Source organism: Coturnix japonica, chromosome 5, assembly GCF_054131305.1.
Source record: "Coturnix japonica strain WE chromosome 5, WE-NBRP24, whole genome shotgun sequence".
Taxonomy (NCBI): domain Eukaryota; kingdom Metazoa; phylum Chordata; class Aves; order Galliformes; family Phasianidae; genus Coturnix; species Coturnix japonica.
The window spans coordinates 4973142-4998537 of NC_140667.1; the positions used below are offsets into that span (position 1 = coordinate 4973142).

General features: G+C 42.7%; 1 protein-coding gene across 2 annotated transcripts; it reads right to left on the reverse strand.

The window, feature by feature from the left end:
- Nucleotides 1-39: 39 nt before the first annotated feature.
- BBOX1 (gamma-butyrobetaine hydroxylase 1) lies at nucleotides 40-22501 on the reverse strand. Of its 2 annotated transcripts, none has more exons than XM_085549889.1 (9): nucleotides 22401-22501; nucleotides 21210-21308; nucleotides 18733-19121; nucleotides 17907-18021; nucleotides 7299-7497; nucleotides 5145-5250; nucleotides 3025-3221; nucleotides 2291-2457; nucleotides 40-1825 (listed from the first exon to the last, which is right to left on the reverse strand). In XM_085549889.1, the coding sequence occupies exons 3-9, from the start codon at nucleotides 19081-19083 to the stop codon at nucleotides 1665-1667; spliced, it is 1296 nt and encodes a 431-aa protein (XP_085406015.1). In that variant the 5' UTR covers nucleotides 19084-19121; nucleotides 21210-21308; nucleotides 22401-22501; the 3' UTR covers nucleotides 40-1664. The 2 variants fall into 2 exon arrangements, with proteins under 2 accessions (XP_085406015.1, XP_015719005.2); XM_015863519.3 differs by lacking the exon at nucleotides 22401-22501 and adding an exon at nucleotides 21453-21563.
- Nucleotides 22502-25396: the final 2895 nt, after the last annotated feature.

A 25396-nucleotide genomic window follows, 5' to 3' on the forward strand; every position in this document is an offset into this window, starting at 1 on the left:
TGTGCAAGATGTTGTGTGAGATCACACACGAGCCCAAAATGATAATCAGTGCTTTCATAGCTTTTAATAATCAGACATTGGAATAAAACAGGTTTTAGACAAGCACAGAAGAAAAGCAGAAAATCTTTCTTGTTAATCATCATTATTAATCCCAAGATGTCTTGCTCAAGAGCTATAAGTCAAAAGTCTTGCTAAATTGTTCTAAGCAAAATATCACAGTTAAAGCACAGTATTGCTGGTGTTTTGTAGAATATAGGTGTGAACCTTTCCCCTTTTCTGAGCAAGGACCATAAATGCTTTCATCTCATTTCCACAGTTAATTATTAGGACACACTGGGAAATGAAACACCTGCTAAAAACCCATTTTGTTTTGCAATGTATTACTGTCTGTTCATAACTTCATGAAAGCATTTCACTGCTTACTAAAGTGGACTGGCTCCAACCCCTCCCCCCCCCAGAAGTGGCTGAATGGAGCTCTCTGCATCCCATTCACTCTGCAGAGGGAAGGACTGTAAAGAAACAACTCGGTGGATGTATTGTTATGTATGGACACAGGTAGGTAAGGAAGCATATCTTTTAAGCCTTTCCCTTTAATTTTGGCATCTGAACATGGTGGGAAATCTAGTGGTGCAGAGCTGTAGCTCACCTGCTGCACACTGCTCCAACAGCAGTAGTTTTTGCATTGTGCAATCTTTAGTTGGAATGCTACTGAGAGGGAGACATCATCCCCGGAGGGCTTTAAGGCCCTGATGGATGGGTGCTGGGCAGCCATCTTGATCTACTGGCTGGCATCCCTGCTTGCGGCAGAGGCACTGAAACTTGGTGACCCCTTCCAACCCAAGGCATTTTATGATCCTGTAGAGCACTTCTGCTAAGACTACATGCTCTTGAGTTTGGTGTGACAGAACTGGACCTGAGTACAGCTGCAAGCTGCCTGTCAGGTGCTGAGTCAGCAGCAGCCTCTCATTCCAAGCAGAAGTAGCATTTTTCTTCCTGACTTTACTCAAAAGTCTATCCGCCATGAAGATGCTGATTTTTCTCTATGCACAGCATCAGGTGTGACCCCCAGTCCTGCCTCTGTCCTCTGCACAGAGATTTTTCTGTTCCTGGTGCAGAAGAGAACTAACTCTCAGTGCATTTTCTGAGAGCTGTGTTGTAAAAGTTCCTTGTGGCTGTGACAGCCATGTGCACAATGAATATACAGACTTGTTGAATGAAGTGTGTTCAGAAGGTGCCCCTAGAAAAATAACTCCAAAGCAGAGGTTGTTTATTTTAGTAATGAATTTTGTTATGTGTTGAAGGACACTTGTTTTGAAAATAGTGGTAAACTCTTTCTTGACATCCATTCAAGCTTTCTAGGGAGGCATTTGTATTAGAGAAGGCAAATTTATGTGGCTTCATATGCAGCCAGCCCTGCAAGCTGGCAACCTTGATTTGCGAATTAAAAACAGTGTTAAAAATGGCTTTCAACTCAATGAGGTAGTGATTCGCTTGTAAATTACCAGACCAGAGACAGACCTTATGATGTACTGAGTGACAGCTTACTTAGCACCGAGTGGAAGTCAAGAACAGATTCAGATATTAACAACATTAGTTTCTGTGTTAATTTTTTTCTCTTTAGAGGCTGTGCAATCTAGTTTTGCTTGTTCTAATCAGCAGGGAACTCAGTCCCTATTGAGGACCCTCTTTCGGAGGCGCCGAAGCCTTGACATGACCACATCCCAGTCTGCGTAGGCACCTTCAAGATGACGTATCACTTCAGAGCCTGGTGGATAGCCCTTGCGGCCGTGCAGCACACGCCAGTTATCAAACGTTACTATGTCTCCTGCAGTGAGATTGCATGAAGTTTGACATAAGGTATTCTACAGTCCTTCGAACAGAGGTAGTTCTATATCAACAGCTAGGGAGTGATTGTTACAATTAAGACATTAGGTCCCACTCCAGCTCTGCTGCTTTTCTTGTATTGGCCAATCTTGCTGTTCTGCAAGCAGTTAGGAAGGTGCCCCACTACCACCATGGGCTGTTGCACATAGAATGAAGCAGAGGGATGAGGATGTGATATCATATCATGTGATGAATTGGGGTGGCCCAACAGCTGTACAAGTGACATGCAGAAGAACGGGAATGGCAGAAGCAGCCATGAAATAAATGTAAAGTTACAGTAGTGAAATAGGTGACAAAAGGGCTGAAATATCCTTTCTGTACCAGGGTAGAGCTAACAGTGCTACAAAGCTGTGATGCATCAGGAAAACTGTGGAAAAATGAGTTTGAAGAGAAACCACTTACTGACCTGGCTTCAGCTTGTAAGTAAACTTGTGTTCCTTGCTGTTTAATAAGTCATTGAATTCCTTTAGAGCTGCATAAAATGGCCGCACTTCTTCAGCTGGTATGTCAAACACTGTGTCTCTTGTTGCATTATTGAAATTGATGCGAACTACTTGGCCTTTGTAATCCACACTGCAGAACAGATGAGGGAAGGATCAGAAACCATATGATGTGGTTAACAAATGAATGACCTGTCTTGGTGATTTTCGGTGTCTTTCTACATCTACATTCAATTCTGTGTTGAAGGACTAGTTAGTTTCCTTTATTCAAAGTCATTTTTGAATAGGAACTTGATAATCAATCCTAACTAAAAAAAGGTAAGTTGAATTTGCTCTTTTTACAGTGTGTAGTTCTTAGTCAAAATGCTTCAAGTTAGGACCTCTCTTTGGCATGGTACAGACGTGCAGACACACAGCACAGACTGGAATTTAGTAACATGTCCAGCAGCTGTGGCCCCGTGCCTAGAAGTTACCCAAATGCCCATGAGTTCCTGGTAGTGCAGCGGAGACCAAATAAGGAAAACTATGCTGCAGTGTGACAAAGGAAAGTAACATGCTGGCCAAAAAACCCACAACAAAGATGTAATCCCAGACCCAGTGATGCCACCATTTCCCCACAAGGTGGCAGGAGCAGACCTACCAACACATGTTCCGCCATACATCTATCAGCAATTTTAGTGTGAGGATAGAGGTCACTTACTCTATGATCCTTTGTTTACCCTGCACAGCAAAATCACAGTAGTCAACCCCAACGTCTGTATAGTCTACAGCAGTTGAGGTCAGGATCTGATATGCTTGAGGATTTTGTTGCTTCAGCTTGTTAGCTGCATGAAATCCATCTACAATTTCGCTCTCACCTCCTGTGGCTGTTTGCTTAATGCAGTGGAGAAGCTGAACCTGCAATGATTCAAGATCTCATTTCAAGAAGAATTAGCTTCTCTATTTAACAGTCCATTAGAATCAGTCTCCTCATATCTGTGTGGGCTTTTTCTAGCAAAACACTGAGTTACAACTCCTGTGGCTTCATTGCACTTTGCATCCATTGTCATATAAGCAGAAAATTGAAGTATTGTGTTTGAAAATGCATCCTCTTTGAATTACCTTCTAACACTTGCAGCCTGTTACTATTTCCTGCACATCAACTGCAAAGCTCTGCTGTCACTTCTTTCTCTCTTACTGGTCTTTGTTGCAGTCTCCCTCCTTGTCTCTGCTAAGAGGGTAACTTTGCTCTTGCATTGAGAGTTACCTGTTCACGCAGGGGCAAAGGTGGCCTACAGACATCAAAGGCCTAGTGTCTGTAATGGAATAGGATTGAGGAAGTTTCATTGCACTTCATAGTAAAGTTGCTAAGGGGTAGGATGGAACAGCAAGTCTGAGCTTTAAAGTAGTATAAGGCTTTGGCAGAACTCTCCGGGATGTTGATGAGTCCAGCAACGAGCAAAGCACATTAACCTTGGCTAAACTAGACAATATACATCTGTTATGCCAACATGGCTACCCTTAAAAATGCAAAGCTGACAATGGCCACGTTTCCTTTTCACGTTAGTAAAATATTTCTTAGACCAATGGGAGGAAAAAACAGAAACACAGGGGAGAGAGGAGCAGAGAACAGTTTGTCACAGTCTCCTGAAGTGCTGCACAAGTAGTCCATAAGGGAAGGCCCAAACAGCTGCCAGTGCAGGAGGGGACTACGTCAGCATGTAGTAGAAGGAAACAGCTTTGCCCAAGACTGGCAGACAGACATTCCTCCTCTAAGCTTCACTGGCTCTCATAGGCTACAAGTAGCTTATTTGCTTGATGTAGCAGCTTCCTGCCCTTCTGTCCCCCTGCCTTTTGATTCTATGTCTTGTGAGAGTATTTGAATGAAGAAGGCTTTGCCCTTTGACTTGTGCTTGGTAGCAATGAGAACCTTACATGAGACACAGAGCTAATTCACACCTATGCTCAATTAACACAGCACTATTGTATGGGAACTGTTGAGTCCTGGCCGGAACCACTGACTGAGCACCTCGGAGAAGGACCCAGTCAGCCCTGGAAGCACAGGAGAAAGCAATTCAGCTGCGTGACTAGAAAGTGTTATGCCTAGCATAACATTTAAGGGCTGACTGCCACTGGGAAAAGGTATCTTCTTGGAGATCCTTCCTTGGTGAAGCTTTTCCCCTGTGATTTTGAATCTTCTGATATGGGTGAGCCATCTTCTTCCTTTCCTTTATAGTACGTCTCTACTGTGTCAGTCCTTTTGTTGTCATGCTTTTCCTAATGTACTGATCTGTCCAGTTGCTGTTCTATTCTTAATCTTAGTATTATGTTAAAGCAGAGCATCTAATTGACTTCAACAAGTGGTGTTAATCTGGCGTTTATATGTGGGTAAACCACACTGATGTTTTACTTAATTAACTCTGAAGTACTCTGTTAAACTAGAAAGGGAAATTGTAGGGATAGATGCAAAGCTTTGCAGGATTAACCTCATTCCTTTGCATGCATTTCTATTATTTTTTTCAGTTTTTTGATGAAGTGGATTGGCTTTGCTGTGACAGGGATGGGGTAAGCACGCGTTTCCTGTGGTGGTCCAGCTTTGCGGAGTGCCCCTTTATGAAAGGGTGAGAACTCATCTAACCTCAGCTGGTTAGTACTAGGTAATACAACAACTTAATCTTTCTTCTTCCAATTGCTTCTCCTATTGTCCTAAGGTGTCACAATGCAATGGCAGCATCTAAACACCCAACTTCTTTGATACAATGAAAGCAGCATCAAAAGCACATTCCAAACCCTCATGCTTTCCCTCTTTGTGTAGTGAAGAAGCTAGTAGGTTCACCTTACCCCAGGTGGATGCTGCAGGACAGGATAGTCGGTGTGAAAGCACAGCTTCTCCGTTGTGTAAGCCACATTGTTGGCATCTGCTTTGTCCTGCACTTGCCAAGTTGGCCTGTTCAATGCAAAGAGCAAACATGTTGAACAGCCAGCTAGTGCAAGGTGAGAGTGTGAAATCAAAGTAGTGGAGAGTTACTGCCTCTTTGAACGTTAAAAATGATATAATATGTAAAAGGTTGGTGGCCCTGCCCTATGGCAGGGGGGTTGGAAACCGATGATCCTCAGGGTCATCAACAAAACTATATTGTTTTTCCCCCAGGTTCATGTTAAAGCTTCACAGTCTTGGAAAACACACTAAGCTTTACAGTCGGAGCTTTCCTGGTGCTGGCAGACTCACCATTGAAGGAAAAACTTTCTAAGTAAGTTTCTAAGGTTTGTGACTTGAAATTTGATGAAAACCTTGTAAGAAACTTTACTGACAACTGTAAAAAGAAGTATAATCTTTGTTATCTAACAAAGTCTTGAATACATCACATTGCAGCATAATCAAAATGTGTTTCAAGTGATATGTTTGGCAGGAGGAATGATGACCATGAATTGCATGTTAGGATTGTACAGAGCATATGCCTCATCACTGACTGCAGCCAGCCATGGTTACGGAAAGAAGACCATGTTAACAGGGAGGTGGGTGCAAGTGTGGAAAATAATCAGTTTCACTTTGTCAGCATATCAATGGCTCTGAAGTATGAACTCAGCCATGTGGAGAGCTAGCAAGTGCAGGAAGAAAACACAGGTAACTTAGAAGGCTATTAGAAGGTGAAATAGCAAGGGGATTAGCAACAGCTACTTTATTGCAGTTCTCAAAACTCGTTAGAACTATCTGCCAGTAATGTACCAACTTCTTTATTTAAAGAGGAAGGGACATAAAATGGCTTTAAGTCTTTTGTTAAGACTGAAAGGTCGGGAGAGTTTCTGCTACCGTGAGCAATGTCTAAGAGCAGCATAACCAGGTATGGCACTGACTGCATGAAAACTAAACTGATTAAGTAAGCTAGGAGATAAGATACCCTAGGTGAAGTCTTTTCTCCTCTGTAGTATTTTAAGAGTGGATTCCATATATACATGGTGAAAATTAAGCACCTGCTTTCTTATAAAGCACTTGGGGGGAAAGAAAAAAAAACAAACCAGAACTGCTACCCCCCAAGAATAAGCTAAAATAATATAATTATTTTTTAAAAGACATTAAAAAAGCATGGTCTGAAGAGTCATTTAAAGCCCATTTCATTGGTATTAGTAGGATTGGCGTGACTGAATCCCACCTAACACTGAAAACGACTCTTCTTTCTGGCCCAGTAAATAGTAAGGGGGGTGGGAGGTGGGTGGGAAAAGCATCTGACTGTATGAAGGGGAAGAAATTCTTCCCTTCTGAGTTGCAGACTGGAGGAAATGTGGTCCTTCTAGCAAATTCTGACTTGATGTTTCTGCTTTGTACTCTTTTAAATAGTCAAAGGAGGAGACACCAGTTATCGCCTGCGTAGTTTACCTGGTTACTTTCTGAATGTGATATGTCCAAGTGAAGGACAAGTCTTACATATTTTTTTATAGGGGAGAAGGGACCTTTCTAGGTGGAAAGCTCTAAATATTCTAGTTTTGGGGTCTATTCACACACAAGAAATGACTGTGCTTTAATTTCACGATCTATTAGCCCGGGAGCATACAGGGCTGGGTTCTGTGCCCAGAGAGGCACGGGATGTGCTGTGGAGCTGGGTTCTGTGGCTGGATTTCAACCAGCCTGCATTTTACCTCTCCCCCTCAATGTGTTGTCTGTTCCTGGACAAGACATGAACAGAAGTTGAGATGTGAACCTACTCCAGAAATCTTAGCAAGGAAGGGATATCCTAGGCCAGGCTTCAGAGTCCACTGTTTTTTGTGGGTATAGCAACTTGGAAGAGGCCTTCCAGGTAGCCTCATGCGGTATGCAATGCTGCCTTGTGGGACTACTTGTGGCTTTTCAGTAAGAATTGTCTTTGTGTATGCAGGCAAGGAAAAATTAATTCTGTTTTAATAAATTAACCTAGAGGAGAGGTCCAGCAGACTGGATTCTGATGCACTGGAAGTAATTACATAGCTGGCAAAGCAAGGTTAGTAAAAATCCCAGCTCACCCATAGAAAGTGAGACGCAGGAAACCAATCCTGTGGCCGAGCTTCACTAACTCTCCCTGCCTTGCAGCAGCTCCTGTTAGCAGCACAACTCCTGTCTTCTTCAGGGTGCACAGCCACTTATAGGCGCTCTCATCATCGTACATGATTTCTTCAAAAGGCATTTTGGGAAGCTGTAGGTCCGAGCCCCAGTACTCATGTCCTGAAAAGGAAGGAACAGAGAAGAAACAGATTTAAATCATAAGTCTGCAGCACTCTACAGCAGAAGACGTGCACCAGTGTAACAGCTTAGAAGCTGAGTAACTACATCAGTTGCATCAGTGACTGATTAACTGTCTTTTGTAGGTTTCTCTTCACACAGGCACATGCAGGCACGTGAAATCCTGCAAGATGGTGTCATTCTTCATCTATTTCTTACTTGGAATGCACTGATGCTACTTCAGATGGATGCCAACAACAGCCCAAGATCATTTACAAATCCAACAGATGCCAGGAGGTAAGGAAAGCAAGGTAAGGAAAGACTGAGCAGGGAGTGGGTTTCTGCCCATTCCCAAATAGCATTCATGAGAGCATGTGACAATAAGACATTGTAAGAGTTAGAGTTCCCCAAGCAGAAGGAACATCTATCCCACACAGAAGTAAAACTAAAATGCTGGGTTCTAAGTAGAAGACGGAATAGTTTTTCTCTCAACTGTATTTTCTGAGGAAGAATGTACTTTATTGTCACACGTGACCCCACATCCATTTGTAAACATCGTCTATGCAAGAGGCGCATGTTAGTGTTGACTGACAGACTAAGGTAATAATGACATATGACCCAGAATTTTTGGCAGATGTTCACCTTTATGAAGGGCTAGACAGTTCTTTCCTTATTATGCCTAAAACACTCTCCATTCAACCAAACAGTTTGATGCACAATCTTGATATGATAAACTCCAGTAACCCCAAAAGGCATCCACCCACCCAATTAGCCCTTTGGGGTCACACAAGGTCAAATTTGGCCTGTTGGGGTTACTTGAGGTCAAACTCCAGAATTTTTAGCTGCTTGGGGTCACGCGAGGTCACCCAATTAGCCCTTTGGGGTTACTAGAGGTTTAATCTGTTCTTTTTCAGTATCTTCATCAATGATTTTCAGAAAGGGGATAGTTGTCACCATCAGCAAATTTACTGATGATACAAAGTTGGGAGGATTGGCTTACACACCTGAAGGCTGTGCTGTCATTCATTGAGTCTTGGGCAGGCTGGAGAGCTGGACAGTAAGAATCCAGATGAGTTTTAACAAAGCAAGTATAGAGTCCTGCATCTAGGAATAATTGCATGCACCAGTATGGGTTGGTGGTGACCTTTTTGACAGGCGTTCTGCAAAGAGGGACCTGAGTGTCCTGGTGGACGACAGGTTGGCCATGAGCCAGCAGTGTGCCCTCATGGCCAAAAAGCCAATGGCATACTGGGGTGCATTAAAAAGAGCGTGGCCAGCAGGTTAAAGAAGTTGATCCTCCCTCTCTACTCTTTCCTGGTAAGGCCTCATCTGGAGTCTTGTGTCCAGTTCTGGGTTCCCCAGTACAAAAAAGACAGGGATCTCTTGGAAAGAGGGTGACAAAGATGGTGAGAGGCCTGGAGCATCTCCCCTGTGAAGAAAGGCTGAGTGAACTGAGTGTGTTTAGCCTTGAGAAAAGAAGATTGAGAGGGGACCTTATCCAGGTCTATAAATATCTGAGGTGTGGGGGGCAAAGTGGTGAGGCCAGACTCTTTTTAGCAGTGTGTGGAGACAGGACAAGAAGAAACTGCTAGAAACTGGAGCATAGGAAGTTCCACACCAATGTGCGCAAGAACTTCTTTATGGCGAGGGTGACAGAGCAATGGAACAAGCTGCCCAGGGTCCAAAGTCTCCTTCTCTGGAGGCATTCAAGACCCCCTTGGACACCTACCTGCACAAGGTGGTACAGGGAACCTGCTTTGGCATGGGGGTCAGAATTGATGATCTCTGGTGGTCCCTTCAAACTCCTATGATTCAGTGTTTCCGTGAAATCCTGCCCTTTAGGGTCACTAGAAGTTAAATTTGGACTTTCAAGGTTACTAGAGGTCAAACTCCACATGTTTTAGCTATACGATTGTCACCGGAGGTCAACGAATTAGCCCTTTGGGTCACTAGAAGTCAAATCTTGCCCTTTTGGGTCATCAGTTGGTGGAGGCCTCTGTCACTGATGCCACCTTGCACATCTATGAATGTTTCACTTGCTTGTAACTTTGGTAAACTCCATCCATCTCAGCAGACATTTTCCTTGGCAATACCTGCCAACAACAACTGAAATGTGAGTAACTCAGCTCTGCCAAAGCTTCTACATTGGCTTAGCTAAGGAGTCTCAGTGCTTTCATTCTTCCAAGTGTTGCGTTTGGAAAGTTGCTCACATGTTAGGAACATACAGCTGCCATTCCTTTAGAACAAGTTAAATGTGCCCAGTCAAGTCTATTTATGACTTTCATAGGCATTTGCAAAACCAAATTAACTACCTTTTGTTTACAGTAGTGCTGCAGCAATTCATTAGTGTAGACAAAAAACACAAAATAACCACTAATCAGAGTGACTGTCTTCACTTTGTCCTCAATATTCCTAGGCCAAGATCACTTCAAAAATAAATTTATTTTTAAAAAAAGTAAAATAAAAGGTGGTTTCTTTCCAAACTATCCCTGCCAGAACCAATTTTGCTAGACAAAACTGAAGCAGATACCACCTCATTTCTAATGGCTGCAGTGTGTTTAGCCAAGACCTCAAGGGAACAGCAATGCAGACGGAAAGTGAAAAGACAGGAAATTAATCACAGAGCCCAAAGCTCAGCTTCTCACCAGGACACTTGCTGGAGTCTTGCAGTTGTTTAAGTTGTTAACTTTAATTAAATTTGTCTGTGCTACTAGCACAGGGTACTGAAATCCATAATTGAGCATCATATTTTGTACTTAGCTATTGGTGATGTTCTCCCATGGTTTAAATGACTGAAGAGAATAAGCCTCAGCACTGCACAGTGTGGGCCCATGGAACCACCCTGTTCTTCTGTTTATTTGCTTATTCACTTAGAGTTTAAAATAGCCATGTGAAATGGCTGCCTGTTGCTTAAAACTCCAGCAAAATATAACTTCCAGGCCACAGAATCTTCCCCCAGCCTCTTTTCTGTCCCCCTGTAATTAATCAAGAATTGTGTGTATACTGTGCTGAAATTAAGCCAGTGGGATCTGCATTCCTACACTCTGCACCTGCCTCCCACTGGCCACTAGATGAACCCAGTCTGCTGCACCTATCCTCTGTGCTGCCTTCCTGGTCACATTGCTCTGTATTCTAATGTACAAGAATTAACAATAACTGTCACTGCACAGCAAACACACATTGCCCAGAAACTTTTATTAACACCCCGGGACAGCACAATGTTCTCTTTGATTTTGACAGCCACAGCATTGGAGTCGTCCAGGCTTCACTGCTTAGAGGAGCAAAGGCATCACAGTGAGACAGATGTCACAGATCCTTTTGTATAAGCTTAAGTTCTTCCTTTTTTCAGCCTTTTTGTGGCTTAATAATAACTGTAGAAGTTGACTGCAAAATGAGTTAAGGAGGTGACATCCGTCAACTCCACTGGAAAAGCTGTACTGGTCACAGACACCAAACACCACTCCAGCAGACCCACCTGGCCACAAGCTTGAGGTGACTGTGGACAAAGATGTCAGTGCAGGCTGATTTCTTTCTCTCCTGTGCAAAAGACTTATTTCAGACTTACACTCCCTGCAGTACCACACTGTCTGTCTCCATACCCTTTTCTCACTGATTTCATAGACTAGGACCATAGAATCACAGAATCATCTGAGTTGGAAGGGAACTTTAAAGGCCACCTGGTCCAACTCCCCTGCAGTGAACAGGGATATCTACAGCTCCACCAGGTGCCCACAGCCCCATCCAGCCTGACCTTGAATGTCTCCAAGGATGGGGCATCCACCACCTCTATGGGCTAAGGTCCATTTGTAAGTCTCATAAGCTGTCCAGTTACTGTGTTTGTATGTACAAACAAACATCTTCAAACCAAAGTTGCTGCACAGCAATGGGCAGACAGGACAACAGTGCTCTCTTTTTGTTTCACAGAGATCTTGCCTAACTATTTTATTATAAAACTTTCTAGAAGGTACTCTAATGGTCAGTGCTCTCTTAAATCAGAGCCCTGTTCTTACAGTTAAGACAATATTGATTCTGCTTGCTTAGTCTGAAGCTGATAATTAGAGAGTGCACAACAAAACCCTAATAGATTTCTAAGTATTTAACAAAATAATTGTTTTAAATCCCCACTTAACATACTGCTCCACTGTGCTTCAACCACTACACATCTTCTCACACATTTGAAGGATTGAGAAAAATAAGATAAAAATGTTATCCTTTTTCTCTATTAAAGCTTAAACAATTCAAATAGCTGTAGGTATGCCGCGTGAACTGCCAAGAATAACCTCTGAAGGACAGATTTCATTTTCAGTGCTTGTGCAGGTAAATATCCACATGCAAACTAACGGAATATCTGAGTCTCCACTTATCCTTCCTGGTCTTTCCTGCTGTACCTAAACCTCTTTACATAAAAGAAGGAAATTATATCAATAAGTATACCAAAATATTTTCCCTCACTCTAGAGGGAAACGAGCAGATGGAATTTAACTGCAACTCCAAGTGCTGCCAGCTTCTCTGCATACAGGAACCGCAGCATGTTCCCTTCCAAAGTCTCCATGCTCACCATGTTGCTGGGAGTTCCACCCTGTGGCATCACACTGCTTTTGCAGCCAGCAGACGTGGGTTCAAGTGCATGTTTTAAATCCTACCTCTTATTTCTGAAAAGAAAAGCTCCAAGATCCCAGCCCTGCAACCAGCTGGAAATCTCCCACTGTATTGTGTAATGACACTGTGGTAAAGATGCCAGAAACTGGAAATACATTGTGCACAGCTCCAAGTTATACTAATCCTTGTGAAATGTATGGAATGCTGCAGCAGCTGGTATCCAAGACAGAAAAGTGAACTAGTCCAACTTGTAAAGTTATTTTTTACATGTATTCCCTTACTTCATGACCTTTGATTCTATTTGAATCTGTCAGTACTTAATCTGAACTCCAATTTTTGCCTATTATGAAAATAATTAAACCCTTTCATACATGCACACATACATTTCTTCCAGAGTGACATATCCACTACAAGCATGGCAAACATGTTGTGTCCCACACTCCCCCCCATTCCTACTCCTTCCCTTATTTTCTTAGGCATTTCTAGACCACAGACCATTTACAGAGCTTTCCAAGGCAGCATGTTGCATTTGTAGCTTTTTCCTATGCACAGTGCAAGCAAGTACAACATCTTGGAAGCTTGACTCCATCAAATGGAACAGAATGGCTCCTTCATCTCATCCTAGTGGGGGACTTAAACCATCCGAACATCTGTTGGAAAGACCACATGGCGAGCTGCAAGAGGTCCAGAAGGCTCATGGAATCCATTGTTGATAACTTTCTGGTCCAGATATTGGACAGACTGACCAGAGGTGAAGTGTTGCTGGACCTGCTGCTCACCAGTGCAGAAAATGACCCTGGTGCAAGTCAAAGTTCTCCTTACACTGCTGAGTTTGAGCCAATCTGTCAGCATGGGAAGAACCAACCCACTCACCTGGTGGGTTATTTCCCTACCTCAGACTCCAACAGCTGCTGAGCTGCAGCACCATCAAGGAAACTGCCACAACTGCCTGTGCCTCAAAATATGAAGGAAATTGACTGTGGGGAGTTGCCAAGATCATGTTTTTGTGCTGCACCGTTGCTGCAGAGTGAGTACTAAGCTCAGTGAACACATTCAAGCATATTTTACGTCTTCACTATTTGTCCTATTTGTGACTATCTTAAGTTGCAACCCACATGCTTCAACAAATTCAACCATCAAGCCCACTAAATCACATATCTAAATGTTGAAAAAATGTGTAGATGCAACACCTCCAAGGACTCAACCACCTCCCTGGGCAGCCTGTTCCAACACCAGACCACTCTTTCAGAAAATCATTGTTTCCCTAATATTCAATCTAAACCATTGTAGGCACAGCTTGAGACCATTACCTTTCATCTTTTCACTATTACCTGTGAGAAGAGACTGATTCTCACCTCACCACAGCCTCCTTCCAGGAAGATGTTGAGAACAGTGAGGTGTCCCTTGAGCCTCCACCTGAAACTGAACAAGCCCATCTCCCTCAGCCTCATAAAGCCTGCACTCCAGACCTCTCAACAGCATCACTGCCCTTCTTGAGACACGCTCCAGTACCTCAGTGTCTTTCTTGCAGTGAGGTGCCCCAGAATGAACACAGTACCCAAGGCACAGGCTCACCAGTGCAGAGTACAGCAGAGCTATCACCTCTCTAGCCCTACTGGCTACACCACCCTGCACTGTCCCAGCCCAGGTGCAGAACCCAGCACTTGCTCTTTGTTAGATGATCACCCTGCTCTCTAATTTCTCAAGATCCCTCTGCAAGGCTTTTGCACTCTCAGTGGATCCTACAGCTGTCCTCTCAGTTTATTTCTGGCTGCAAACTTCAGAGCACACCTTCAATTCCTGTATCCAAGTCAGAGATGAAAGCAAAGACAACTAGCTTGGAACCCCATGAGTGATAGGCTGACAATTTGATGTAATATTATCTCTATTGTGCTCAACGCACCAACCAACTGTTCTCCCATCACGTTATATTTTGGTCTAACTGGAGATGCTGGAAAAGCTGTCCAGAAAAGCACTCTGAGAAAAAGATTTGCTGAAATCCAAAATGACTACATCATCTGGTTTCTATTGGTCAACAAGTTCAGTAACCTTGTCAAAAAAGGAGATGATAATGACTTGTAGCAGAGTTTTACACAGCTGTATTAATCTTTGTTTTACATGCTAGTTACTGTAGTAGGTTTTTTTGATTGACCAATTGCATTACAACTAAGAAAACCCCACATCAACGTGCTTTTCAAAGTGTGAAGAATGAACTGCTTTTAAGAGAATTAGTCACCACATCTTCAAATTAGCAATTCTGGGGGAAGGAAAAAAAGACTCCCATTTCTTGATCACTCCAGATGAGCCATAAGGGCTCTACATGAGAAGAGTCCACAAAATGAGATTGCCTCCGCCCAATTCCAGTGAACAGCATGTGTACAACAAACACCTGGAATTATTCAGCATTTCTGTTGTGACATGGTGAGTACCAACTGGCAAGCTTAGAACCTTCTACTGGAGAATAAATTCATATGCTTGCTTTACAGTATAAAACAACTACAATGTTTTTAAAATTTTTTTAAGCTTATTTAGTACTCTTAGAGTAGGTGGACAGGAAAATCTGGAATATTCGGAGATTTAAGCTACTGAAGATTTAAGATACTCAGAGTTATTTTGCCCCCTACATTTTAGGTCCACAATAATGTCTACTAATGAAAACAATAGATAAGTAATTACTTGGAGATGTGTGGCATAATGCCTGGAAAAAATATACTCCCTTTTACATAAATAGGAAAAAGATTTGAGAGTTCACGGCCTCAAATCCCTTCATGAGAGGTTCAGGTTGGATACGAGGAGAAACTTCTTTGAAAGAGCAGTGAGGCAGTGACACAGGCTGCCCAGTGGGGTGGTGGGGTCACAGTCCCTGGAGGTGTTTAAGGAACTGGAAAACATGGAAATGCGGAACTGAGAGATGAGGTCAGTGGGCACGGTCTGGGGTTGGACTAGATATCGTAGAGGTCTTTTCCAACCTTAAAGATTTTCTGTTTCTAAAGGCCTTTCTCAGAAGACTATAAACCAATGAAAATGCATCTCAGAAACAACTGGGAGAGTTTCCAGGAATGGGCAATTACTTTCAGCAGAAACTTAATGTGAAAATTTTGGGTTGTTCTTATGTTTATTTTACCACCCCCAGAGAAGAAAGACACAGCATTATCTATTGGAGCTGATCCACAATGAAGCCAAATGACAGCAAAAGAAAAAAAGACTACTCTGGCACAACTGCCAGCATCTGCAACAGAACAGGAATCCTATAGGGAAGCAGAGAACACTGTTTCAAAAAATGCATTTTATGCTTGTTTGATTAGCATAGGCACCACTAACAGATGCAGGAAAGGTAGAGGTCCCTGTGTATACATGTCTGTATTCAGGTGGTGCTGCAAGCTCCAAGATTTATACACAGGTGGTACACAGGCTTGCCTATAGGCTGTTGTATTCACCCTTCTCATAATGTGCAACTTCTGAAACAATTACGTCTCTGAAATTGCTAAAGCCACAAATGACCAAAGTAAAGCAACTAAGAACTAGCTTATCACAATTAAAATTCTTGAAGGTGGCACTGTTATTAGCCACGCAGCAAAATTAAGAACTGAAAACTAAAGCACAGACCTGGGTTCTTCCTAGTAAGTGCGCATCCTCTAGTTTTGACTGCTTGTTCTAGCACACAGCTGTCTCCAGCACATTAGCTACTGAGAAGAACAAAAAGGGAGCAGCAGCCTCCGCTTCAGCAGTGAAGCTTATACTCTAACTGCAGCAGTCTAGTGAGCCTGCTCATGTATTTGTTGAATCAGCACACAGGGCTGCCATTTCAGATCGTCATCTGTAATGGTATACTGCCACGATATGATCAGCTACTTAAGAGCACATAAATTTCAGTGCTTACCCCAGTACAAAAGGAAAAGCTGGTCTCAAACAGTCAGCAAGCAAATTCACATGCCTTAGAAATGCAGACTTCCTTGCAAATTTAACCTGCTAAATTCTGATAGAAGCAACCTGTCTGAATGAGCCAGGTCTTTTCCAGAATTATGAGGAAGAACAGAGTGACACTACTAAGCAAGGCAAAGTTAATGTAGTTACTTAATCTAATTTTACAATCATATTTCCTCAAATCACCAAATTTGCAAAGCAGTGTCTAAAGAATAAAAGTATCTTTACTGTATATTTTCCTGGACTGCCGCACTAAAGAAAAGCTGTATCAAAAGGGAGAACAAGCCTCTAAAAGAAGCATGGTATTTAGATCCTGAGAGTAAGCACAGTGTGAATGTGTGGGCAAAAGCAAACCACGTCCAGTTAGGTTTTGTAACAGACAAAAAGCACTGTACCTGAAATACTGCAATATTACTACCTAGGTAATAAGCATAACAAGTCTTCTGGATGAAGTTTTCTGAGCATGAATTAGAGAAATATTTAACTTACAACATTCCCCCCAGATGCTATAAAATATCTTGCCAGCTTCCACAGCATCCTCACTTAACCAAACAACAGCTCAGAACCTGTGAAATTAAGTCCAGTTTGCATCTACATCATGCTCACTCTGGGAACAGGCCCAAGTCTTCAACATAGTAAACAGTGCAGTTTATTCTTGCCAAGGCAAAAATAAACATAATCTTTTTCATCAGTCACTGGGGAAAAGGTTCCACTCTGGAACTAGTAAACATCTGTTCCATGACCCACTGAAACAAATAGAAATATTACTCAACAGGAGAAGCCTTCCACTAGTGACAAAAGTCTGAATATAAATAACTGATTTCTTTTTAGAGAATGAGAGCTAGGAGCTAAGGAAGGTGTGACCTGTGGAAACCGGATCCCTAAATGCCAAACAGAGCTCATGAAGTAGATGACACTTATGGTTTTACATTTTTGCATTTATAGTCTCTCAAGAAAAAAAATAAAATCAACACAACACCCACACTAAAAAACACAGGAGCATAAACCAGCTTAAGACTCGCCTTTTGCTAAGGAAACCAATAGCTGGATCTGAATTTCTCACCATCCATCTGCCTCTTCTATCCTTTACTACAATAAGACCATATTTCAACAGATAACATCTTAGCTGTGAATACTTTTCCACAGCTTTCTGCAGCAGCACTCACAGGAACACTGTCAGGGCCAGCTGCAGAAACCTAGCAAGTTCACACACATTTCACACTCCCAGTATGAAAGACTGCTGAAGGAAGAAGAAATGAGGATGTGCATAGTGGCAAACCTACCAATTCCCTACCCATTCATTCAAAAGGGTGAGTGATGTGCAGCAGGTAACCATCATTTGTATCTGTGCTATAGTGCCAGTCGCACAAAATGCTTCATTTCCAAAAGGCTGTCTGCTATGCAGGAGGTACAGCAGACAGAGCAAACACAGCCAGAACTTCAGCACAAGGCACTTGTAAAGTACGGTTACTTGTTAACCAAAAGCCATGGAAAGGGTAAAAAAAAATATTTCAGTTACAACTTCCTTGCCATTTGAAATAACACACATTGGCCTTATCACACAGACCAACACTGCTCCAAAGGACTCCGTTTTGAGGCCTCCAAACCTTATCTGAAAGGAAACAGCTTTTAGGAGAGAAAACACAGCCCAAACAGCAGAACATCTCCCTCCCTGCAAATGGGCTGGAACAGAGCAGTGCCAAGTGGATGTTTCTGGCTCCCAGTCCAGAGATCAGAAGAGGTGAAAGGGCAAACGTGATCCCAGAAGCTGTTCCTGCTTCAGCTGACAGGGTTTGCCCTCACACAGAGACCCTCTATCTAGATGAAATCTGCAATGCCAGACCACGTGTGTTCAAAACGTGAGAGACACACGTGGGTTTAATTCCTACCTGGTAAAAATAAATCTTCCCGCATTTCTGCTCTCGCTGCTTCAGAGAAGCATCGTTTTTTCAACCACTCTGCTTCATATTCGCTCGTGTGTTCATCAGGCCACGTGATAGATACCTTGTGAAATAAAAAGAAACACAATGTCAGAAACAATACAAAATAAAACTAGAAATTACAGGAATTGCTGTATTTAAATCAGTAATATCACAGTTAAGGCTTCCACGTAGTGCCACTGCAAACAATTGACGAAAACACAACCTGAACAGCATCCAAATCCCAATGCCTTTTATAGATGGTTATTTTCACACAAGCACATGACCTAATTGGCTATTTTCTGAGGGCTGCTGTCACTGCACGTACTTTACCCAAGAGAAACTGGGAATCACAGAAGCTGGGGAATTCGACTGAGGATTTCACTTAACTACAGCTCAGAAGAACAAAAACACCTTTCACAAGCAGAACAGGACAAGAGAGACATGAGGAAAAAAAAAAAGTTAAGAGACAAGTTGTTCCCCTATTTTTGAAACTTATTTTCCTTTCAAGGAAATAGATGTATACAATCAAAGTGACATATTAAGTTGCTACACGTATCAAAAAACATTAAAGTTTATAGGAAGGTTAGTTCCTGTTTTGTCCTGCTCAATAACCTCTGCTTTTCGTGAACAAATGCTAATCCAGATAAGGGTAGATACAAATGCAGACACTGGCCAGTTGGTTTATACTTTGGTTTGAGCGCATGCTTTAAAATGAAGCATGCTGTGCAGTGAAAGATCAAGTATCGGCATGCAGACCGGTACCCTTTCTACAGATTACGATGAACATCCTTACCTTCTTCCTGTCTGTCAGAGTGATTTCCTTGGCCACGATGTCAACATCCAGGTCCTCAAAGAGCAGCTTGCGGGCTTTGGCAGAGTGCAGGAAGCACTGGGGGCACTGGCAGTTGTCCCGCAGCCAGACACAGGGGTAGCGGCTCTCACTCCCATCCTCCCACTGCACACGGATGAGGTGCTCCGCATCTGGAGCCTCCACTTTCCTTATCCCCATGCTCATGTAACCTGTGTGGGTCCCCCGCACAGTCCTCCACCAGCAGCACTGAAGGTTTGCAGTCCCAGAGAGCAGATGCTGAGTCACAGGATGGACTTTGGTCCCCAGCAGGACACTAACTGGCAGCCTCCACATGCTGACCTTGGTTGGGTCACAGCGTGGTTCCTGCAGTACTACAGAAAACAGATTATTATTTAGTGAGCAATTATAACAGAAGGAGCACTTTTAATTGATCCTCCACCCTTCCTTCTACCTAAATATGGAGGAAAACTCATTACCTCATCCATGGCTTTTGGGACACAGAGAATATATCTGATATATCAGGATAGATCAGGAAAGATGATGCATCCCAATCTTAAATCAGTAAAGTTCTTGTTTAACTCTTTCCTTGGGCTCCTGGAATATCAATAATCACATTTTTAACAGGAAGATTAACCAAATCAAAGCTTGTATACCTAATCCTCATTAGTTCATTGCTCTTCCTCCTCCCCCCCCAACTGTTTTGGTTCTAACACTCAGAGCGTAAAATATTGATGTCTGGTTGCAGCCAAAGCCTTCCCCCTCCTGTCCTTACACAGGGCACATCTCTTTAGATTCAACATCTTTACACATTAAGACCTAGAAGAGCTATCAAAAGGATTGACTAGCACAGTCAGAAAAATGCTGTATAGGACCCCAAGGTCTCCTTTTATTTCTTTTCATTTGACTAAGTACGGCAAAGCACCATACTGATTCCTGCTTCCTTTTCTTTATGCATAGCAGCCCCACTAGAATCCCATTAATTACCAACTTTCACTTGCAACTCAATCCAAAGAATAGCTTTGTGTGTGCAGACTCAAACCTATTTTATCCAAAAATGTGTTTGGATCTCAACTGAATATATATTCCCTTCTCTCCATATATACATATATAGAACATACACATATGTAAATACAGGTACTCCTTTAATAACCACTTGGAATGAGACTATGAAAACAGGATTTGATTACTAAAGTTGAAGGCCACCAGGAAGGTCATCCAGCTTACCTGAGTTGCTGAAATTCTGCAAACAAGATATGTATCATTACATGAAACATCCATTTAATGAGCCCTTCACATAGCTCATCTCTAATGCATTTCATACACACATTACACCCAGCACAGTTATCTCATTTCAGTTCACACGGCTTGTCAAATAATTTAAGTATCATGCACATGCTTAGTATTGAACCTTACAACCAGCTACATCACTTCCATCATTTGAGCCTTAATGTAAAACGTAATTAAGCCTTTAATTCCTAAATGTCTTCCAATGAAGTCTTATCAAGTCAAAAATGCTGTAATAAGCTTGACAGGTTCAAAGGGGGTCCAACCCTCTCATGATCTACCACTGAGTTAAGAGAGCGCAAGTTGCTTCTAAAATGTAGCATTGTTTCTTTATAATGAAAAAGAATTAAGGTGGGTTTATTGTCTTCCAGGCACTCAAGTTGCTTAAATGCTATTACAAGAGTAATAAGGCTTCAGGAAGGTATGGAGGTGACATAGCCATGATTTATGTTACAGCAGAAAAGGCTGTAAGTCAAATGGAAATTCCCAGTTATGCTTAAATGCTAAGAAATAAGTACAGCCAGGTACATCTTGCCAAGCTTTAGACAGCTGCCAGGGTCACCTGCATCTGAACATCACAGGCATCACCTGCAATGCCCATAAATAATGCACTCATTTAGAGTCCAGCTCAACTGATCTATTTAGAAACCCGCTTAAGAAAGAGGAGAAATGAACACTTACTTCTCTCCACCAACTAAAGAAAGAACCTCTGCAATTAGCTGTGATGTGGAAGTTACAGTGCCCATGTTCGCACTCATCAAGATGTTTCATGGCAGTAATCTCATTATTAGCTGCTGCTCATGTTCATGGACTGCTTTGGCTGTGCAGAACCTGCTCCATACAGGGTGGATGGTAGCAACCCTGTCTATAGCGACATGCAGAGAAAGCCTGAGCTGCTGTCATTAGTACCCCTACCCAAGTGACTTCAGCTTTTGGCATCATCAGTCTAATCTATTCTGAATCGCAGAGTACTCTCTTGAAATACTTCCAGCCCAAGCAACCAGACTCTGAGCAGCCACTGCATCTAGATGGAGCAGAGGTTCTCTTTCACAGGCAGCAGCAGAAGCCTTCAACACTTTTAGGGCAGGAAACAATTCCACTGTGCACTAGGTGGCTTTTTCAGTACGCAGATCTACATTATTCACTGTTACTCCATCCCAAAACTTTGGACCTACCTGGATCTTTCGTTTATGCCAATTTACTGAAGTCAGTGGAGTTGAACCTGCATGATGCTGCTGTTCACTAGGAAGCTCCAGGACTTTTTGGTTTGCCAGCTACACAAGAGAAAGACATTACAATTATTACAGCAAAAACATTTCCCTAGTGGTGAAAATATTACTAAAACACTCAGCAGTGCTTGCAGTACACTTCTGTTTTCAACCTCCACTGTAAAGCAATCGTTTGGGTGAGCCACCTACCAAGAGACATCCCATAACAAACAGCCTGCTTTTGTTTGCCTTGAGTCTGTCATAACAGTGTCGCTATTAAAAAAGAAAACCCAGAGAACAGCAACTAAAAATAGCTGCTACAGCACGCCCTCTTGGTGTTTATCTTCTCTCACACACAAATTAAATATAGAAGTCTACTTGTCATCCCATAATTCTTCAGAGCAAAATACACTCCCCTCAGTAGCTCCCACCCATGGTCAATGATCTCACAACAGTAACCACTGGGCTACAATACTGTTTTCCAGCAGCTAAGGCACAGTACTAAATGCTAGATAAATACATCTTCAGTTCTTAAAAGCCTTGGAGCTCACAGCACAAAGCAAGCTGCAGATAACAAACCCAAATGCCTGTGCAGGCTAGAAGTGGTAAAAGCACACCTTTTATTGTAGGAGACTATTGATGATGCTTAACGGATCCAATCTCCCACCATATGCATTGTGCTAATGTTAGCTCAAGTACAATTTGTCTTCAAATTATTGACAATTGTTTAGAGGCTTTAAACGGTAATAAAAAGATAAAGACACCGATCTCACCCTAATGCAGGCTGAACTACAAGCTCAGGGAGCTTTAATACCCTTATCCCCTTCACCTTCAACCAACCCTTGAGCAGACACTCAACCACGTGGTGCCATTTGACACTGAATACTGTGCTCTGAGCTAAACGAGAAGCAGAGCTTCGCCTGCAGTCATTTAACAGTGTGCTCCAATCACAGCCAAACTGAAGAGCGTTTATTAACAGAATAACACGAAGGGAGAGCTCTGCATCCCAGTTCTCTGCATTTCTCGTCCCCTGCCTAGGAGGCACCAACGCAGCGCTCTCTCTGCTCACACCACACGACCGAGACAACTGAAAATAAATGCCGAGAGTCACAGCAAAGCAAAGCAACAAGCGCGCAACATAAAGGAAAACAAACCTACCTTTCCATGCTCCACGTCGGCGCGGTACCGCACACAGAGAGCCACGCAGAGACGCAGGACGCGCGGCTTCCCATCGGCGAAGAAGGTCCCGGCCACGCTCCGCCTTCCAGCTCCGGTGGCAGCCACGCAATCGGCGGGTCCCGCACCCCCCTCATCCCCCCCCCTATTGCATAGAGCCCGGCCCCGGCTTCCCCTGCCCGCGGCGGGGCGCTGCCGGCCGACGTGGAGCAGAGCCGGAGAACCGGAGTCAATCTAACACTTTATTAGAAAACTGAGAGTTCCTTCATTTTTCTGATAAAAAAATAAGTATATGTTAGTACTGTGCTAATCCAAACCACCCATTGAAGTTGTTGCTTGAGGCTATACTCTCCTGTTAACTAAACCACAGGCCTGGCAAATTCTGCTCAGAAGCATTTAGTTCAGCAATGAGTTACTATTAAACTGACACAGAAGAATGAGCACTCTTAAGCTTTGTATTCTCAGGCAGAAGCCTGGTAGAAATCACAGAATCATTGATTTGTAGGGATTGGAAGGGACCTCTAGAGATCATTGAGTCCAACCCCCCTGCCAAAGCAGGTTCCCTTCCTACTCACTGTAAAGAAGTTCTTCTGTCACCTGTGTTTTAATGAAGCACTTCCATTACTGTGGCTGGTCTGGTGGGAGGTTAGCCAGTACTGTGTGTTTTGGTCACCTTCATATGTTGCTAAATTGGTTTTTTGCTTTTTGGTTTGAGAGCTTTTGTGAGCCTCTTATCCAAGGAAGGAGTAAAGGGATCATCCTTTTAAATGATTTGTATGCTGCTTAATGATGTTTACATCTTGTCTCTGTGTTTTGCAGCTCATTTACAGTACATTAATTGAATACCCCAATGTGCTGGTGTGACTCTAAGGAGTCACCAGGGAAAATCCCCTTGACTAGAGGGATCTCAGAATGTGGTTCAACAGGTAATAAAAGAACTTCCAGAAATAATTTCTCAGCAGTTTTTGATGTTCCTGAATCTCAGTATTGCTGTAAAATTGAGGCAGAGAAGGAACCTGAACTGCTAACCGCAGCATGCTTATCTAAATAATTGTTTTTCAGATCCTCTTTAATTCTTTCTCTGTTGAACACTAGGCAGTAATCTCAGTGCTAGAAAACAATTGTTTTATCCATTGGAGGTCATAATTAGGATGAAAAAGTACCCTGCCGTTTTGTACTCAGAGTCTGCTGGAGGGTGCAATTATGTGAGTTTAGATTACTTTATAATCAATAATGCTGTCATAGTCTTTGAGATCTCAGGATTTACTGTTAAAAGAACTACAGAGCTACTGCGAGGCACCTCTTTGTGGCAGTGTATCTGCTTGTCATTGAAGAGGAACTTAAGCTTTTTGTCTGTCTTAAGTTTTCTAGCTTGTCCCTGGCACTAGCAATCAGTGTATGCAGAGCACATAAACCCTCTGTGTTCAGTTTACTGCCATGTACCCTGTGCTGTTGTAGCATCTCAATCTTCTTTTTCTCCTCACTCACAGTATTGATGTAGATCAGATGCCAGGCTCAGAAATCAAGTCTATAGTGCTAGCTATGTTGTGGTTGATGCCCTGCACTGGGGACTTAGAAGGAGGGACTGGATAAGGTCCCAAGTGACCTGATCTAGCTGCGGTGTTCCTTTTGGTTGCTGGGAACTTGGAGGATACTGTGATTCTATCTACAGGGCTGTATATGTTGGCATTTGTAGAGACTGGACTGGGTTGGTGCATAGCATTACTGAATTACAGAATTGCCATGGAAACATCCCTTTTACAGTGTTAATTTATCCTGAAGAAAGTTACCCATGCACTGAGACTGAGAACCTTTCCTAAGTTTTTTCTTTTATTTCTGAGCCAAAGAAAGAAATTTCAAATGCTGCCTCACTTGGCCAGTTCCTAAACTGCAGAGAAAAACATGCATCTGACTTGAAGATTATTGAAATAAACAGCAGTTAAAAGCAAGTTCTGCAGTTTACCTGCTATTAATTTTGGGGCTGTGATGAGCTCTGGATGTGTGTTTGTTTGATAAGTGGATCCCAGGCATTTGTTTTGATCATGGCTTTCACTGTGTGGCTTGCAGTAAACTCTCAAACAGGACCAGTTGTTTAGACCAGGACGAGCAGTGACTAAACCAGGGAAAAGACTGTGTAAATGTGTAATACAGTGGCAAGTGTGTATTCTCTCCTGTTTCACCCATGGTAGTGCAATATACCTGCAATATTAAACAGCTGGGAAGTGTTGGTTGCTTTAGCAAGCAGTTCTGACTGGTAGCCTTACCATTAAGAATCCAGGTGTGTTGTTCAGCTGTCTGATTAGCTGTAGGCTTCCTGTGTGTTTCTGGCTCCTGTGACTGCGTGTCATTTGCCAGGAGCCATTGTAATAAATACAGAGTAAGATAATAAGTAACCTATGGAGCCCAAATATCTCTAAAGGAGTATCTATGTGTATTTGTCTTGCTATGAGTGGTGTGAATGTTCACACAAAAGGACTTCACTAATTTGGAGGTGCACAATCAAGTACAGATGAAATACAGAACTTTCCATTTCTACAAAGTAATCTCTGTAGTAGCTTGACTAGTGAAAGCCACCTAATGACAATTCTACTGAAAAGAAAAAACATGCATTGATTTGTGGATCACCAAGAAGTTACAAGAGGCTGGTAACTGTAAGTTGGAAAATATGCTGTGTGGAGTCCTAATTGCATATGCTTAAGGCAAAGTAGAAAGGAACAGGGATTAGTTTTCCAATTGGGCTCTTGCGCCAATTAGCAGCGTCCTTACAGGGTAGGTAGGAATCTCTTGAGTAGAACTCAAGCCTCTGTTAGTGAAAGCAGGATGAATGATTGCATGAATGTCTCCCATGCTTTACAGTTTGGGACACAGCTCTTGGTATGTGGCGATTCACCTTGTGAACACAGGTGCTGATCTAAGCTCTGTCTCATGGACACTGTTGTTTTATATGCATATCCTTTATGTAGAGACAAGGTCTTAAA